At 31.5% G+C, this 18,127-nt stretch overlaps 1 protein-coding gene across 7 annotated transcripts in view; it reads right to left on the bottom strand.

Annotated features, from left to right (window-relative positions):
- The window catches only part of LOC126738818 (teneurin-a), a 1,182,227-nt gene that overhangs the window by 140,475 nt on the left and 1,023,625 nt on the right, over positions 1-18,127 (bottom strand). For all 7 annotated transcript variants that reach the window (XM_050444260.1, XM_050444261.1, XM_050444262.1 and 4 more), the window contains one exon: positions 11,707-11,892. In XM_050444260.1, coding sequence (XP_050300217.1) covers positions 11,707-11,892 — 186 coding nt within the window. The remainder of the gene's footprint in view (positions 1-11,706; positions 11,893-18,127) is intronic.

Below are 18,127 nucleotides of genomic sequence, written 5' to 3'. Positions count from 1 at the left end.
CAGAGGCTGAATATGTAGCTGCGGCACAAACGGCTCAAGATCTGATAAACATTAAAGATATTTCAGGTGATTTTAATCTAAGCAGCAAAACTATTTTATTCTGCGATAATAAAAGTTCAATTTTGATATCTAAAAGTACTGAAAACTCGAAAAGGGTTACATATATTGACATAAACAATCGTTATCTAAAAGAACATCTCAGCCTAGTGAAAAAAATTTAGAAACTCAGATATAACTGAAACTAAATCAACATTCGCAAACCATCTTCTCATTTCCGGCCACTCTTTTTTGCATTGAGGACAAAACCTTGTTACATTAGTGTAGGAAGGGTGTTAAACTTGACCTCTTGGAAAAAAAGGAGATCACTAGAGCCAAGAAAAGCCCAGTTTTGGTATGTGTAAAGTGTAAACGATGTGTTTAATATTGAACCGGGTTTGATTTTTAATATTAAACACCGTTCGAGGTTTATCGAACTCGATTGGCTGAGTGGTATTGACCGTTTGAGATTGTGGTCGTTGGTTGTGGCCATCGTTAGGTCAGAAAATGTTATATTTTAATTTTTTAATTTAAATTTGACATTGCATCTCTTTTTCACTTTGTTTACACTTTCTTCAGCACGAATTCTTACAATTTTATGTAGGTCTGATGATGCCGTGTAGGTCGGCTAAACGCGTTACATTTGTAAATGTGTAAATAGATACGAAACTTTTGACAATAACTTTAGTTTTTTTATAAATGAAACTTCAGTCTTTGAGAACGTAATAAATAAGTGGAGGGAGACTGCAGGATTTTCATTTCACCTTAACCTACGACTCCACTGCAAATATGGACTATTTCTTCACTATTATCTATAAGGTTTAATTTCTAAGAAAGAAATTGAAATGGAGTATGTATCCAAAATCTTTAGGTAGTAAAATATTTCTACATTTAAGGAATAAGATTTAATAATTTTTGTTTCTAGGTAAGGCTTTTGATACTATTAATCATGAAATGCTTTTAGCCAAACTAACATATTTTGGACTATCTAAGGATGCAATCTGTTTTTTAAATCGTATCTTAAAAACCGAGCGCACTGTGTTTGTTTAAAAACAGAATTTGGCCATATCATCAAATCCAACTTTTTACCTATGAATGCAGGGGTACCACAGGGATCCATATTGGGGCCACTCCTTTTTTCTATTTATGTAGCAGATATGCATAATGTCTTTACATAAGCCAAAATACAGCAATACGCTGATGACTCAGCTATATTATCTTTCTTTTTCTCCGAGTGATTTTCCCATATTTTAACAAACTTTTAATGAGGAACTTAACATGATTAATCAGTATGCGCAAAATCATAACTTAAGACTTAAGTAAATCAACAGAATTAACTGACACTATGATAATTTAAATAAATGGCACCTCTCTGCCAGTAGTTACTGAAGCGAAAAATTTGGGACTGTTTTTGGATAATGCCCTCTCATTTCAAACTCACATTAAACAAAAACTTGGTATAGTATATATGTGTTTATAGAAAATAAACAACTTAAAAAATATTTACCACCAAAAACTAAATATTATCTATGCAATTCTCTTGTTTTATCAATTTTCGACTATGGAGATATCGTTTATCACAACTCTCTTACATTAGGTAACTCTAAATCTATTCGAAAATTACAAAATACATGCATGCGTTTTTTATTTGATATAGCTTTTAATATTCACATTACCCCACATTTAAATATTAATTCGATTTTATCAATGTTTAATAAATACAAATATCATATCAAATCATATTTTTTTGTTTATATATCGATTAATAAAAAGTGGAGATCCACGATATCTAAGGGCGTTTTTTAGTGCTCGTGACCATACTCATTCTACTAGAAATAAAACAGATTTTAATATTCGATTATATAAATCAGCCAATTTCCAAAAATCTTTTAGCTATTTTGCAATACAGATGTGGAATAGTCTTCCATATGATGTACAACAAATGTCGCTTATCCTTTACAAGGACTTAATTAAATCGCGTTTTCTGGAGGAGCAAAGCAGATAATTGAAACTTATTTATTTTAAGCATGTTGATATATTTGTATTGCATATGCTTTAGTGGTTTTAAAAAGCTCTTAATAATTTAAATAATTTTCTTACATTATTATTTTTTTAAACGAGTCTTGTGGATCGGCTATATAATCGCGAGGTGGTCCGAGGTATTTGTCATATTTTTTAAAATTATTATTGTGTTGTAACTATAACTCTGTATCTTGAAGACAAATAAAAAAGTTTTGAAGTTTTTTGAAGTTGAAGACAGAAGTAGAGAAGAAGTAGGGTATGCTCTCTCGAGAAGTGGAAACATGTGTATTTTCGTTTCTTAATATTACCAGATATATGTAATATGATCCTGTTGTGTTGTGTTATGTGAGCAGATTTTTTCAACCCTGTATAAATAACTGTAATGCAGCCAGTTTCTACACTACCTAAATTTCATAAAGATAAAATACCTTTCCGACCTAAAAGAAGCTTAGGGATCGCCAATATCACACTCGTGCGAAATTATTTTGAATATTATCAAACTGGTCCAGAGAGATGTAAAACTTCTCGTTCTTCTCGGAATTCTGTAACTTAGAAAGTCTACTTTGATAAGCCGGAGCAACAATTAATATCAGCTCAAGGACATATTTGTCATCTATAATTTGGAATATCTGTATAAATATTTTTAAAACAGTTAAGGTTATTTTGAAGATAAATATTTTGATAAGAAACATTATTAATTTAAGGCCTTATAGGTAATTTATTGGCAGGTCTATGACAACGCAAGTTGATGGCATAATGTTTAATAATGAATCAATGTCTTGTGGATAAAATTATATTAACATCAGATATGTTCTAGTGCTTGAGGCAACTAGGATTTACAATTTAAATAATTATTATAAATCATTTGAAGAAAAACTACAAAGTCCACAGACATATTATTTGTTAGATTTCTGTAAATAAATGAATCAATAAATGTATTACTGACATAATTTACAATATATTACATAGGTAATTCTAGAATTAATTACATTTATCTTAATATCTACACTACACCTAGATATAAATACCTGTATGTGCAGTTATAATCACTCTATAGATTTAAACATTCTAAAATTAGTAGCTAATTTGACTAAAATCAGTAAATGTCTGAATGAGAAGAAAAAACTAGTTTAAATATATTTAGTATAAAAATACAACTGCAGTAGGACCAGAAACAAATTTGAATTTTCAATTATAAAATGTAAACATTGTTGCTTAAAAATATTTTTTCTTTGTGTGTTTCTAATATTAACAGGCAGCAAGTTGTAGAACTTAGGGGCTAGGTAATTAAATAATCTTAAATTAATATTAAAATTACTGCTTGGTACAACAAGATGTTTATTGACGTTATTGCTAGTTCTATGGGAGTGATGGCAGCAGAGGATGGCTTGGCATAAATAAGTAGGCACACAGAATAAATATTCAGAGTTCTAATATTTGGAACATCTTCAGAATACAAGAGAGATGTAGAGTACCTTTTCTTCTTCTCTAAGATTAAACTTTAATAATATAGTCCTGAACTACGTTTAGTTGTTTAAGGAAATTGTCATATAGACCACCCCAGATAGGAATCCACCAGTGCCTTGTAAACTATTAATAATATTTTTTTACTTAAAATATGCTTTAGAGTGTAAAATCTCGGATTAAGTCTTCGAATATTGTTAGCAAGTCGTGTCATGTGTGCGTTTCATTTTAGATGTCTATCAATTGTTATACCTAGATATTTGGTAGAGTCCACCTCCTCGATATACCCTCCTCCCAGCTTTACGGTTATAAAATGTGGTGGTCGATTCACAGACGTGAGTGAGAAAGGGATAAAGTTTGTTTTACTTATATTTAAAGTTAGACAACATAAAATCTTTGTGACTCCGTCCTCGGCCAAAGCTTTAACATCATGCCATGAAGAACCCTTAAACAGGATAACGGTGTCATCAGCGTACGATATAATAGTGGCGTTTTTTATTTTTAGTTCAGTTAAAGAGTTTATGTAGGCTATGAAGAGCATAGGACCGAGTACGGTACCTTGAGGAACGCCAATCTAAACTTTAACAGGATCACTTTGAGTTTTATCGATCTTGACTATCTGTATCCTATCACTCAAGTAACTAGAAAACACTTCCAAGGCGATCCCACGTACCCCATAGGAATTTAGAACATTCAGAAGTGTTGAGTGAGGCACCGTATCGAATGCTTTGGCGAGGTCTAGAAAAACGGCTAAACTAGTTTAGGTAGTAGGTTCTAGTATCCAGACAATTTGTTATTTTTTTTGTAAATTCTAGTATAGTAAATTCTAGTATAATAATTCTAATAATTGGTTATTTGATAGGATGTTATTTACATTAAAAAAATTTTGAAGTCTGATTTTTAAGCATTTTTCGAAGATTTTTGAGAAACTATTGATAACGTTTATGGAACGGTAATTATTCACAAGGTGTGAATCACCAGATTTAATAATTGGGGTGACTATAAATATCTGACTAAAAAATATCTTTATATTTCTACTCAAAGAGTGCTAGAATTTACTAGCAAGGTTTTAATTCACCTAAAGGAAAACTAACTTCTACTTTTCTGTAATGACCGCTTTAAACATACAATCTCCGCTTTACAAATTTTATTTAGCACATTTCAATAATTAGATCCCCGGGGGCACCGTAACAATTCAACTGAACTTGAAGATAAATATGATATGAACAATTTAAGGCCACCAATGCTTTTGGCAAGGGACGTCATGATGTTCTAACTTAAATCATGGTAAGAATAAATATGCTTTAGCGCTTGGGGCAACTAGGATTTATAATCCAAAGGACCATTAAGATATCTTAAAACTAGAAAAGAAAGCTTTCTGTACAACTCTTTTTTTCTCAAAGAGTATCAGAATTTACTAACAAGATCTTAATTCAACTAAAAAACTGTCTCCTACTTTTCTATAATCACCCCTTTGAAACACACGATGCCCGTCTTCACAAATTTAATTCAGCGCATTTCAATAATTGGATCCCCGGGGGCGCCGTAACGAGGAGCTCGGCAATAACACTAGGGGTTATGTTAACCGGTAAATGTTTCTTACTGCGGCAATCGGTTTGATTTATTTTTCACGCTTTGCGCCATTGTTATTGGCGGAAAGTAAGAATAAGGCAATAAGGATGTAAGGTGAAAGTTTTCGGATGATATAGTTCGCCTTGATGACTGAACTTTATCACTAAATTTCGAGTCTGTTGGTTTTATTATTGTTTGATATGAGTAAATGTAGCTTTAGAGTAATAAAATAATTTCTAAATTTAATTTGGTATGGATTTTAATTTAGCATACTGCTATCACACATTTCATTAATAGTTATTATTAAGTACTAACATTAATATTAGCTAACATTTTTCTTCAACAGTTAGTATGTTAACTATTTTGGCAACATTTGGTCGGATCCCATATACTATAATACAATAATTTGAAGACCACAGGGGAAAAAGGATAAGGGTAACAAATTCATAATTTTGTGTAAAATGGATTTTAAAATTCAGAATCTTGTATTTTCTTAATGTTTAACATTATTGAAAATAACAATAATAACTTGGGTATATTATATCGGTAAAAAAATTGTTACTAATATTTTTTTGACATGAGCATGTAGGAAACAAATTAAAGGAAGCTATCAACCTTCGAGTCGGGGGAAAAAAAAGGGTCCGTAAAAAACACCTTTATTTAGTAAAATTTTGAAAATAAATTTGAACTTTCAAAAACGTTTTAAGTCCTGTAAGTTCTGGTACTTTTTGATATTCATGGAAATCCTATTTTCATATTTGAGATTTGCAAGTTCAAATTGTCAAATTTATTTATGTATATTTGGTAAAACACGAACTACTTTGCCCCAATTTTGGTAAAACACGAACTACTTTCCCTTTTTGATAGTTGTTTCCTCTTTCTTTTTGGCACTACAAGGCTTGAAAAGAAGCCTCCATTGTAAGAGTCGCGGTGATTGATCATTCTGGGTTCTTCTTTTTTTTACTAATTCCCTGACTGGGCAAGTTTTAAAGGGACATTTTTGTATATAGTAGTCTTTTAGATGATCGCCCCTTCTGAAAATAGTTTGGTCTTCACAGCTAATTACTCTGAAATGGCTTGGCTTAACGCAGGCATTTCAAATATGATCATCCCAACCAGGGGGAAGCTCGATAAAAGCTTTGGAATTTATTAGGCCCATACAACGATTATATTCCATGTAACGGTGTCCTTTAATTGGAAAAACCATTTTTACATACTGAAGTCGGTCTACTTTATGGACAATAGAATGAAGTATGCGAAACAGACTATAGTTTTTATTCTGTTAATAATACGAATCACAAAAAATCATAATTTTTTGAATATCATTAATTGAGGATTTAATGAAATAGAATAGAATCGATTTCGTCTAATCCTTTCTTGGCCGCTGTTTCTGTATACGTATAAAACAGCGCCTCACCACTGGCCAAAACGGGAATATTAAATAAGTAAAACGATAATTCCCGCTTGTAGTATACGCCATTAGTGCTAATATTTGGTAGTGGCAAGTTTTTTTGGTAATCCATTGCAATGACTTCAATATGACGGAGTTTTTGAGCTCTTTTGCATTCCGATTGTTGGCTTTGGTGGAAAGCCTCCGACTTTTTGACATGAAGTTGATTATTCCTATTTAGTGCAGATATATTTGAAGCCTGCGATGGATTTGATTTTTTTACCTTATATTTATCACAATGGCTGCATGTGTCACTACGCATGTATCCGAAACTAATGTTAAATTTATTTACATATTACATAGATAAAACGTTATGACTCATATGAAATTGATTTCATCGGATATAACTCCTTAAACATCTGGAACATTTTCTTAACGTTCAAATCTTCTGTCAGGTTTTTTCATGAATTTTTACTTATGAAGGTTATAATGTGAACGTCTACCTTTGAATAATCGAATATGAGCATAGACGGCATTAGTTGTTTCTTCGTCTAGCTTATTTGGACGATTGGAATAATGACCCCGAGAATCTTTACAAACATGTCCATCCTTAACAAGCTTTTGCTGAATATTTTAAAGGCGTTTTGCTAATATTTCATGTAATCAGTATTGCCTTATAGCAACTAGGAATTTCTTGGGTATCATTATCTCGCATCACTCGATCCTAAAAACAATTCATCCATTGCAAAATAAGTAACGACAAAATAAAATCATAAAAAGTTACCTTTGTAGAAGAAGGAATGATACTGAATTATCATCGTTACCTTTACTTTGGCGATGTCTTTTAACTGGTTCGTATGAAATAAGACCTGCTAAATATAAGTTCTGCTCACTATGCGATTTCATTTCATTAAAGTTTCTGATAATTGCTAAATGGTCTTGAACACCAATAACTTCGAAACATTTTAACCTTGAACAATCACAACTGTTTCCAGTTTCATGTGTTTGCAATCTGAGGCATCAAAACACACATCCTAATAGGCTCTTTTTTTAGTTTCGGATAGCACTTTACCCTCAGCCATCTTAAAAACTCATGGAAAAATAAACGAAATCACACGAAATACTCGCATGCAACCTACTTAAGGATAAAATAGAAACAAACTGCTGCTACTTTACAATGCTTTTAATGGCCGAAGATAACAACAAGCCCAGAGTATAGGAAATCTGGACGCTTATCCGTTTTGTATACATTAAGTGGACCGTCATCCTTTTTTCCCTGTATGGCATATATTTAAAGGTATTTTACTTGGTAGTCTCTCTGTATCTGTTTTGCTCTTTATAATATGATAGAAAAAAAGTAACGGCGCTTGACCATGATTTGATGTGTGCAAATTTCCATTTTTTGACCCCTCATCCTTTATCATCTGTGGTCTTCATATCTAAAAGATATCTTATTCAGAACATGTGACACGTCTCCAAGACGACGGGTATTTTCGCAAGGACTTTAAGACATCTTAAAGTGGTATGGATGTTACAAAACCGAACATCTTTAAGATGCCTTTTTCCAGTGCTTTTAAGATGTCTTTTTTATAGCTTTATGAAGTTTATTCATGTGTATAAATTTAAAATTCACAATAAAATTAAAATAGTATGTAAATTAAACATGAAAATATTTACAATTTTTTTAATGTTTTTCAACATAAAAAAGTTCAATTCGAATCTAAAAAATAAAGCACTTAAACATGGAAACTGCCTACATTATTATAATTTGTAGCATTTTCCAAATATTGTTTAGTTGTTCTCAATGTTTCAACCTTAAGACTGGACGGTTGTATTAATTTTATACATATCAAAATTTATCTAAATTAAATTTAAGGTTAAATTAAAAAGTTGCTATTTTTTCCCAAATGTTCAATACTCATTCCACTAATTTTTTTTTAAACACCTTTACAGTCCTCATCAGAATGAAAGCTAAAACTATATTACTTTTTAGCCCACATGTAATATTTGTGCAAATTAGTTCCCTTTATTTTTACTTACACATTTGGAGTACACAATAGACAAAAATCGTCCTCAAAATTGGATAAAGTTAAGTAACAAAAACACGGTAATATCTATACACTTAAATATCAATAAATGTCGAATAATTTGTAATAAACCACAAAAACAATACTAAAGAATCGAAGAACGCAAAAGCAAAAGAAATTGAAAAAAAACTGGCTTAGGTTAGGTCAGGTCAAGTTTGAGGTTAGGATGAAAATTTTGCTTCTACATACGAAGCAACAGAATTATATTTATCTAATTGGCGGATTTGCCTCGTTCTCTTGTCAATCAGTAAGCATAAAAATACTGTTTAAAACTTACATCATTGATCGAATAATTTGAACAAATTGAAATTTTTTTTTTCTACGAATTTTCCTAATAAAATTACTATATTGAAAATGTGTATTTATTAAACCTAATTATGTCTATAGCAAAACGTACTTAACAGATATCTTAAAGATATATAGATATATATAACAATACCTTAAAGAGAGTTTATACTAGTCTTAAGATATTAGTAAATTATTTTGATATAAATGAGACATCTTAATACCCTGTGCTATAAGGGATTGCATCTTTTGACGTAAAATCTTAGAATAAATGACTTAAGTATAGTGAAAATTATTGAAAGAAGTGTTGTATAGTGAAATCAGAATTTATTTTTATAAAATAGCATAATATACAAAATTACTAACATATTTTAATACATAAATATATGCAGTAATGTAATTTACACAACTTTATTTTCAATAATTGAGTTTCACTCTCACTATCATCTAAGTTGATAATTATCCTCTTTTTGTGTAATAGATCTATATTTGGGCACAATTTTTCAATATTTTCAATATGATTTACACTTTTTTATACTTTTAAATTTGGAGCGAATTAATTTTATAAAAGAAAAAAATTAAGTTAGGGAAACGTTATTTCTCCTTACCAATAATAAGGAAGTATCAACACCGTATGACCTATTTCTGCCACCAAATTGTCATAATATTATTGCTTTTTTCCTGAATATTAATATGTTATTTTAAGAAATTGTTTTTTTGTATAATTTTCTTTAAAATAAATATCATTCTTCATCATATAGTTCTGGATGGTTGCTTTGGTGTCATTGATACATGGACTTTTAGTAGGAGTTCGACTGTGATAACTTGTTAATACTATGACATTACTATAATACTATTGGGCTATAAAGAATTTAGTATAGATCTCCGTTGTTTGTCCCAGCACGAATTATAGTAATTCGCTTACCTTTATTTGATGGAGCTTTGGTTGTGAACTTGTCCGCTGAATATACCCAGTCTTTATGTGTGTAACTTCATAAGTGTCATACCACGTCTTATCTAAATAAACAATATCTCTTCGATCCTGTTAGATATTCCATTTTCCATGTTTTCAATTCGAACGATTCCTCAGTGACTTACCGTTTATCTATTTTTTTAAAATTTTGAAACCATTTTTAAGGATACATTTCCTGAGGGTCTGACGACAACATTCTATTCCTGTGTTATCTTTTTTACTATTTACTAATATTTAAGGTATCAAAAAACAAATAAAACAAAGAAATACCCTCGTTGCAAATCTGGAAAAGGACATCTTATATATGTTATCATTTTCATCAAGAGAATTGTCAATGATATCCAGTAAAATAACACGAATTTAGAAATTCCTCCTAATAATTTAAATACTGTAGCGTTTTCGCGTTACTTAGGTGTGAACTGAAACAATCGAAAATATTTAACTCTACACTTCACTACAAAACACGACCACTCAAGTCTACTAGAGATATTTATTTTCACTGTATACTATTTAAATCTCGCGCCAATATTCCAAAGATTACTTCACTGAACTGTCAAATATCTGTGATGCGGCTCCTTATATACTCGGCAGAATGCTGTTCCGGTTCGAGATGTCGTGCCGTGTTAATCAAAAAATGTTTGATGTATGAATTCTATTTGTCATCGTTTAAAGTGTAAGATAAAAATTAGGTAGTAGTTGACAAATTACTATCTGTTGACTTAAGAAAGCCAAAGAAAGAATATTATTTTAGTTAAAATGAGCTGAAATATTCTGTTAGAAATTGATAGGGTGGCAATTTGTCAATCATTTTTAAAATTTGTTTTATCTCTCTTTCTAAAAATTAAATAATTATTATTTCTTTTTATTTTCCTTTAGAGATAGGTTTTCTAAAGCAACTAATCCTATTACAAGCACACTCCCAAATTAGAATGGCACATACTAAAGAGAGGTAAATTAAAGAGGTCTTGAAATCTCTCTTTGAGTACTGATATCTTCCCACGGACAAAACAATTTTAATTTTCAACAAGTAACTTCTTAGCTACACGAAAACAAACATCTAACTGACTTTTAAAACAAACCATCGGCATATAAATTTAGTAGTTCTTTAGTATATTTTTTTTACCTACTTATAACGAACTTAAACAATTTTTGAAAATGACCTGGATAATAAACAATATTTAATATAGTTAGACAAAAAATTGATATTCTTGACCTGAACTTACACTGCTATTTAATATTCTAGGATAGTTACTCTGAAATTTATATAATGATATAAGAAACAATATTAAACGTAACTAAAGATAATTATCTCTAGCCCTTATAATTTAAAGATAAAATAAAAACTATAGGTATCATTTAAATGCCTAAAAATCTTTAAATGGTTTTATTGTAGTCTTCTAGGTCCCGTAACTGTACCTACTAGACGGAGTGGCGGAATTTCACACATTTTACATTAGGTTCTGAGATCTACTTTTGATCGAGTTTTAGGAACCTATTTTTGTTTTTCTTCTAACAAGCTGACAAGTGTTGTGAGCCTTTATTACAACCTATAAAATATTACAATTTTATAGGATTTTTACGGATATTGTATTTTATTAAACCATTTTTTTTTATCACCTAATCATCCAAAATCAAGTTTTTTCTGTTGGTCAAATTGAAGTTATCTGATATGAAGTCTTTTTTCGAAATTTCGTATGATCTTTTTTTAGTCGCTTTATTTATTTATAATGAAAAAAACACTTACATTTTTATAATAAACAAACTTTTCTTTTAAATAATGTTTTGTTTTTCATAAATGTAAGAATCAGTATCTCATTCGTTGACTTAAGGTTGACTTTTGTGAAAATCTAGTGAAATGACGTTACGTTTCTACTTACGTAAAGTACAATGTCGTCCATTCCATCCTTGAGAGCACACGCATGTTCCATTTTTACATTGGCCATGTTCTTGGCATCTGGTATCACAGGGCAGCTGTTCACAGCGGAGACCTGTCCAGCCTATATCACACTTACATTTGCCTAGTTCACAATGTCCGTGATCACCGCAGTCCAGGTTACAAAGGGCTGAAAATTTTAAAAGATTTAGAATTCTAATTTCTTTTATTAATATAATTAAAAATAAAAATTAAGACATACGATTGTATGCGTTTACGAAATAATTTTAATGTATTTAAAAAAGGGAAAATTAAGAAACAAAAATAATCTTTAAATTTAGGCTTTTTTTTTAAATACTCACAAACACAAAGTTTACACTTGCTATATTTTCAGACTTAAAATAATTTTCAATTTTGTTGCAGGCTTTAAGACACCTACTTTTATTTTGTTTTAGGTATTGATAGTCTTCCAGAAATTGGAAACAATAAATTTATTTTAATTTAATATCTTCCAAAACAAGCTTTTTCAGGAAAAAGTAATTTTTCTTCCTTGCTTTTAAACACATTTTTTAATTTGTTTCAAATATTTGGAGAGTAATTTTTGTCTCTTAAATGTTTCGTAATGTCAGGTATTCAAAAAAGTCATATCCTAAAGAAAATATTTTTTTGGGGATTTCATTGACAAAACCCATTTTCTTTATTACCTTAATTACATTGAATAAAAATCGGCCATTCAGTGAATGTAAATGTAAGTTTTACCATTATTAATTTATAGGGAAAAAAGTAAAAAAAAATTGTAAAAGCAAATTTACATTTTAGTCAGGATAATTATTTATGTGTCCAATGCGTAAAACTGTTTTTTTAATAACGCTAGGTTCTCACACCTTATTTAAATAGGTTATTGATTTTTTAAACATTTGCTTTGTAAGTAATCTTTAACAAAGATAGTTTACAATTTTAAAAGGATTTTAAAGGTGACTTATTTAACCTATTACAAACTTTACCAATTTTCAACCCATGTAAGATTTTTTTTGTGGGTATTCTATGCATTTCTCTTGGGATCCTTGAATTTCCATTTTTTAGAGCAGGGCTATTTATATAATATGACTATTTCTTATTGTTAATAGATTTTTTGTTGATTCGAACAATACACTACCGCTCAAAAGTATTTGCCCACATATGACTGTTTTAAAGTTATAACTAAAAATAATAAACCCATCAGTTATTCTTATGAAACGGTTTATTTATAACAAAATGAATATAAACAATACATTTTTCAATTAATTAAATTTAAGAAAATCAAATTTTGGATTCATCTACATGTCCGCCTCAATTTTTAATAACAGCTTCACAGAGTTTCGGTAGTCTTCTAATTAATTTGTCCAAAGTTTCCTGAGGTATCTTGTGCCACTCTTCTTGGATGATCCTCCACAAGTCTTCTTTTGATGTGGGGCATAATTTTCGCACTTGTCTATCCAGTTCATCCTACAGTAATTCGATAGGATTGAGGTACGGTGATTGCGGGAGCCATACCATAACTTTCAGAAGATGTTGCCTTTGTAATTGACTTAAATATTGCTAGCACAATTTCGACGTGTGCTTGGAGTCATTGTCATGTTGAAAGATAAAGTTTTCCCCAATTATTCGAGTACCAGAAGGAAGTGCAATGTCACTTAAAATTGTTTTGTAACCCTCTTTTGGAAGAATTCCCTCTTTTCTAATTACATCGCCCACTGCAGAACCTCCGAAACAACCCCACCCCATCACCGAACCACCACCGTGTTAATTGAGGCCACCGTACAGTTCTCAGCGACCCTTTCATTGGCATAACGGCGAACGAAAACTCGCCTCTTCGTCCCAAAAACCTCAATTTCGACTCGTTACTCCAGAGAACTTTCTTCCAGTCATTAATGGTCCATTCTTTGTGTGATTGGGCCCACTCAAGTCTTTTCTTCTTATTAACATCCTTCAGTAGCGGTTTTGACACAGCTAAACGTTCTCTAAGACCAGCATTATAAAGTCACCGTTTTACTTTCGAAACACTGACCGCTTTTTTACGCTCCTTGTTGATTTTTGCTGGTATTTCAGGGGCGGTAAGGCGTCTATTGCGTTTGCTTGTAATTATAATATTTAAATCCTCCTTTGAACTTGTTGCCTTCCCAATCGAGGTTTGTTGCTAATAGTCCCTTCTCTGGTGAATTTCCTAACATTATAATTGACAGTCCGCCTTGGAATTCCCAAGTCCATCGAAATTTGATGGTTAGTCTTTCCAGCCTTATGAACTCCAATGATAATACCTTTTGTTTCTACCGATAACTCTTTTGTTTTACCCATTTTAAAGAATGTTGAAAAACCAGCAAATAAACGGTTACAATCGTCAATAAGCAAGCGAAATTATTTACCAATGTTACACAAAATCAATTTTTGAAGACTAAAGCGAGGTTCTTACGAAGCGATTTTTGTCGGTCAATTTAAAATCGCTCTCGAGTTGAAATGACAATCGTTCCATGAGAACATGTTTTCAATAAAAATCGTTCAATTTTTATTGAACCACAAAAAGTTGCCTACCCGTCAACTTTTTGAGCCGAGTCGACGAAAATTGCAAGCGAGTTGAAACTTGTTGAACGTGGGAACAGAAGTTAATTCTAAGTCGAAAGCGATTTATTGTTTGTTTTGTGGTATAGATCGTGTACGGCCAAGATGACATCAAAGTGTTTTAGATGGAATGACGCGTTAAATTTTAAATTTTTGGACTTGTATCAACAGCAAAAATCTCTGTGGAACCAAACCCTTAATGTATATAAAAACAAGGATGCTAGAGAAACCGCTATCCAAGCAATAACTGTGGATATGGAATGTTCCCAGTTAACATGTGAAGACATAAAAAATAAAATAAAATCTGTACGCACCATGTACAAAAAAGAACTGAACTTGGTGCTGAAATCAGTGAAGAGTGGAGCTGGGACAAGCGACATTTATAAACTCAAACTAGTTTGGTTCGAAAGAGCAGATGCTTTTCTGAGAAGTGTGTCCACTACTAGAGACAGCACTTCCAACTTGGTAAGTCTACATATGTAAACTGCTCGTCAAAATAGGGAGGACACCTATGTTTTTGGGTAAGATTCAGATGCCTCTAACTCAAAAACTATTTACTTTTTTAAAGTTTGGTTTTCAATGCTTAATAGGGATATTTATCATTAACTTAAAAATTTAATAAAATTTAAAAAATCTTCGTTATTCTAAATAATACAGGGGGTTAAATCAAGTAAAGAAAAAATGCCTTAAGTTTTTGAAGGTGACAAATGATCACAATTTTATTTCTTCTTTTATATCTTCAACGTCCAATGAACCAAGGGGTGTGTAGTTTTCAGCTGAATGTATTCGTAACCAATTGTGGAGTGCACAGCAAGCTTTAATGATATCATTGATCTTGTCAATGTTTAACGCTAAAGGTTTATCAAATACCCTAAACCTTGTCACCAAAATTCCGAAAGCATTTTCTACAATGCGACGTGCTCTTGACAACCGGTAATTAAAAATTTGTTGTTTTTTGTCAGTGGTGCGTTTCTTGCAAATGGTTTGAAAATTTTTGTTGTTAAAGGAAACGCATCGTCTGCTACAAATACCCCATTTTCTGGAAAATTAAACGTTCCTTTATAATTAAAAAAGTCGGATCCGGAATTTGGTACTTTTTTAATAACAACGTGTTTCCCGTCAAGGGCACCGCAGCAATTAGGAAAATTTCAACGACAGTTAAAATCTTCGTTATTCTAAATAATACAGGGGGTTAAATCAAGTAAAGAAAAAATGCCTTAAGTTTTTGAAGGTGACAAATGATCACAATTTTTTTTGTGGCGTTTTGGTATAGCTCAATAAGTTTTAATTATAATATTAATTTAGAATAAAGAAGATTTTAAAAATTTTAATAGGATGTTAAATTAAGGATAAATATACCTATTAAGTGTTGAAAACCAAATTTAATTTTTTTTTTTAAGTTACATGCATCTGAATCTGATCCAAAAACGTACGTGTCTCCTCTATTTTGACGAGCAGTTATTAATTATTAATTATTTATAAGTATATATTTATGTCTTTTCTTTTGTTATTTGAGGAAATTGAAGACATTTTAAAAATTGTTAATTTTATAATACAAACTACATTTTTTAAAGAAATTAAAAACTAAAAGAGGTATTGTGGTTAATAAACTTATATTTGTCAATGAATCATATTTTCCTGCCAAGATATAGCTCCATTACCACAGAAATAATCAGCATAATTTTCACGGAGTGTAGCACATTCCTTGAAAAATTATTACTTCCAATTCGTCCTATGTTTTTTAATGCTTGATTTGTTTGGCCACGAGATCGCCACGTACCGGGTATAACAGTATAATATGAACTTATATCTTCAACGTCCAATGAACCAAGGGGTGTGTAGTTTTTAGCTGAATGTATTCGTAACCAATTGTGGAGTGCACAGCAAGCTTTAATGATATCATTGATCTTGTCAATGTTTAACGCTAAAGGTTTATCAAATACCCTAAACCTTGTCACCAAAATTCCGAAAGCATTTTCTACAATGCGACGTGCTCTTGACAACCGGTAATTAAAAATTTGTTGTTTTTTGTCAGTGGTGCGTTTCTTGCAAATGGTTTGAAAATTTTTGTTATTAAAGGAAACGCATCGTCTGCTACAAATACCCCATTTTCTGGAAAATGTAACATGTTTCTCTGTAACGAATCATTCAAAGATGACTTGGCAAAACCAGCTGCATCATTTGCATCGACACTCGCGAACAATATAACACTAAACGTTCCTTTATAATTAAAAAAGTCGGATCCGGAATTTGGTACTTTTTTAATAACAACGTGTTTCCCGTCAAGGGCACCGCAGCAATTAGGAAAATTTCAACGACAGTTAAAATCTTCTTGTATCTTCTTCCATTCTCCGTCTGTTTGTGGTATCTGAAACAAAAACATTTTTTCAGAGTACAGCAATGGCTGAAGATGGAGATGAGTATGGCGACAATGAATTGAGTGGACACACAAATGTTACATCTGTGGAAAATGAAGGAACACCCGCAGCGACGAATACCCAGTTTTTGGTTCCATCAGCTCCATCAGTTTCGACTCCAGAAACCGTCCACCCTCGTGTCCACCTCAAGTGATTTCGAAGCAATCGTCACAAATTTCCCGTAAACGTAAATTGGCTGATATCAATAAAACTATTGACAGGCTAAATGCTGTAGGATCAGAAAGCAACGCATTCAAATTATTAGAAATACTTCGGCGAGTTCGTCTTCTTTTCAATATTCATGGACACTATCTCCATCAGAGGAATTCATAATAAACTCTCCACCATCATTGATATCTGAGCCAGTATACAGAGGAAGGACGTTTGAACCTATGGTACCGAGTAATGTAAATAATGAAGATAATATTAATCCCTCTGATATGATTCGAAAGGCTTTTGCAAATATTTAAATATTACACATTATGTATGTAGGTATATGTATTATAAATAATATGGTAAATAATTTTTTTTTATTGCTTACCTTGATAAACTCTTCCAAGGCCCTGTATATTTCTTCTAAAACATTTTTCATAAAATTAGAAATTGTATTTTTTGGAACTCTGTAGAGGTAGGCAAGGCTGGAATACGAATCTTCTGTTGCTAAATATCTTAGAGTCATTTGTAATTTAACTCCTGCTGGAATGGCTTCTCGCACGTTGGTATCCTGTTTTGAAATGTATGGTCGGATTCTAGCAAGAAGTTAATTAAACATAGCCTCGTTCATACGCAGATGGTTCCTGTACTCAGCCTTGTCCTCAATTGCTAGCTCTTTCAGAAGTGACTGCGATGCTCCTAATTGCTCTCTTCTTAAGATCCAAGCTCTCACCCAATATTTACGTCTTTTTTTGAATATTTCTTTCTTCAAAATAATTCTCACTTCGTCAACTAATACTTTTATAATCTCAGGAATACACGATTGCACAATTTTCATCGGTGCCATTTAAAGCAACTGCCTTATGAAGCGATTTCTGTTTTAACCATGAGAACGCAAATCGCTTGCGATTTTTCTTGATCAATTAAAGTTTGATCAACTAACTCGCCTCGTGAGAACCTCGCTTAAACACCTTTAAATGTTTCAAATTTCATCGGAAACGAGCTGTAAACAGATTAGTTTTTTAGAGGTGCATATTTTCACTACATGGTTTGTTATTTGCAAGACTATTTTTAAATACTCAGTATTTTTCATGAACCATAGTTGATAGGTATGCTGTTTAAGCATACATATATGCAATTTACAAAAGAGATACAATCTAAATATAGGTATAAAGATAAGATTTTTGTATGTAATTTAAAATATTAAAAAGAATACATGGTGGGAAAATACTTTTGAGCAGTAGTGTATATACCCATAAA

The sequence above is a fragment of the Anthonomus grandis genome, chromosome 7 (genome assembly GCF_022605725.1).
Source record: "Anthonomus grandis grandis chromosome 7, icAntGran1.3, whole genome shotgun sequence".
Lineage (NCBI taxonomy): Eukaryota > Metazoa > Arthropoda > Insecta > Coleoptera > Curculionidae > Anthonomus > Anthonomus grandis.
This window is presented reverse-complemented; position numbering and strand designations above follow the sequence as displayed.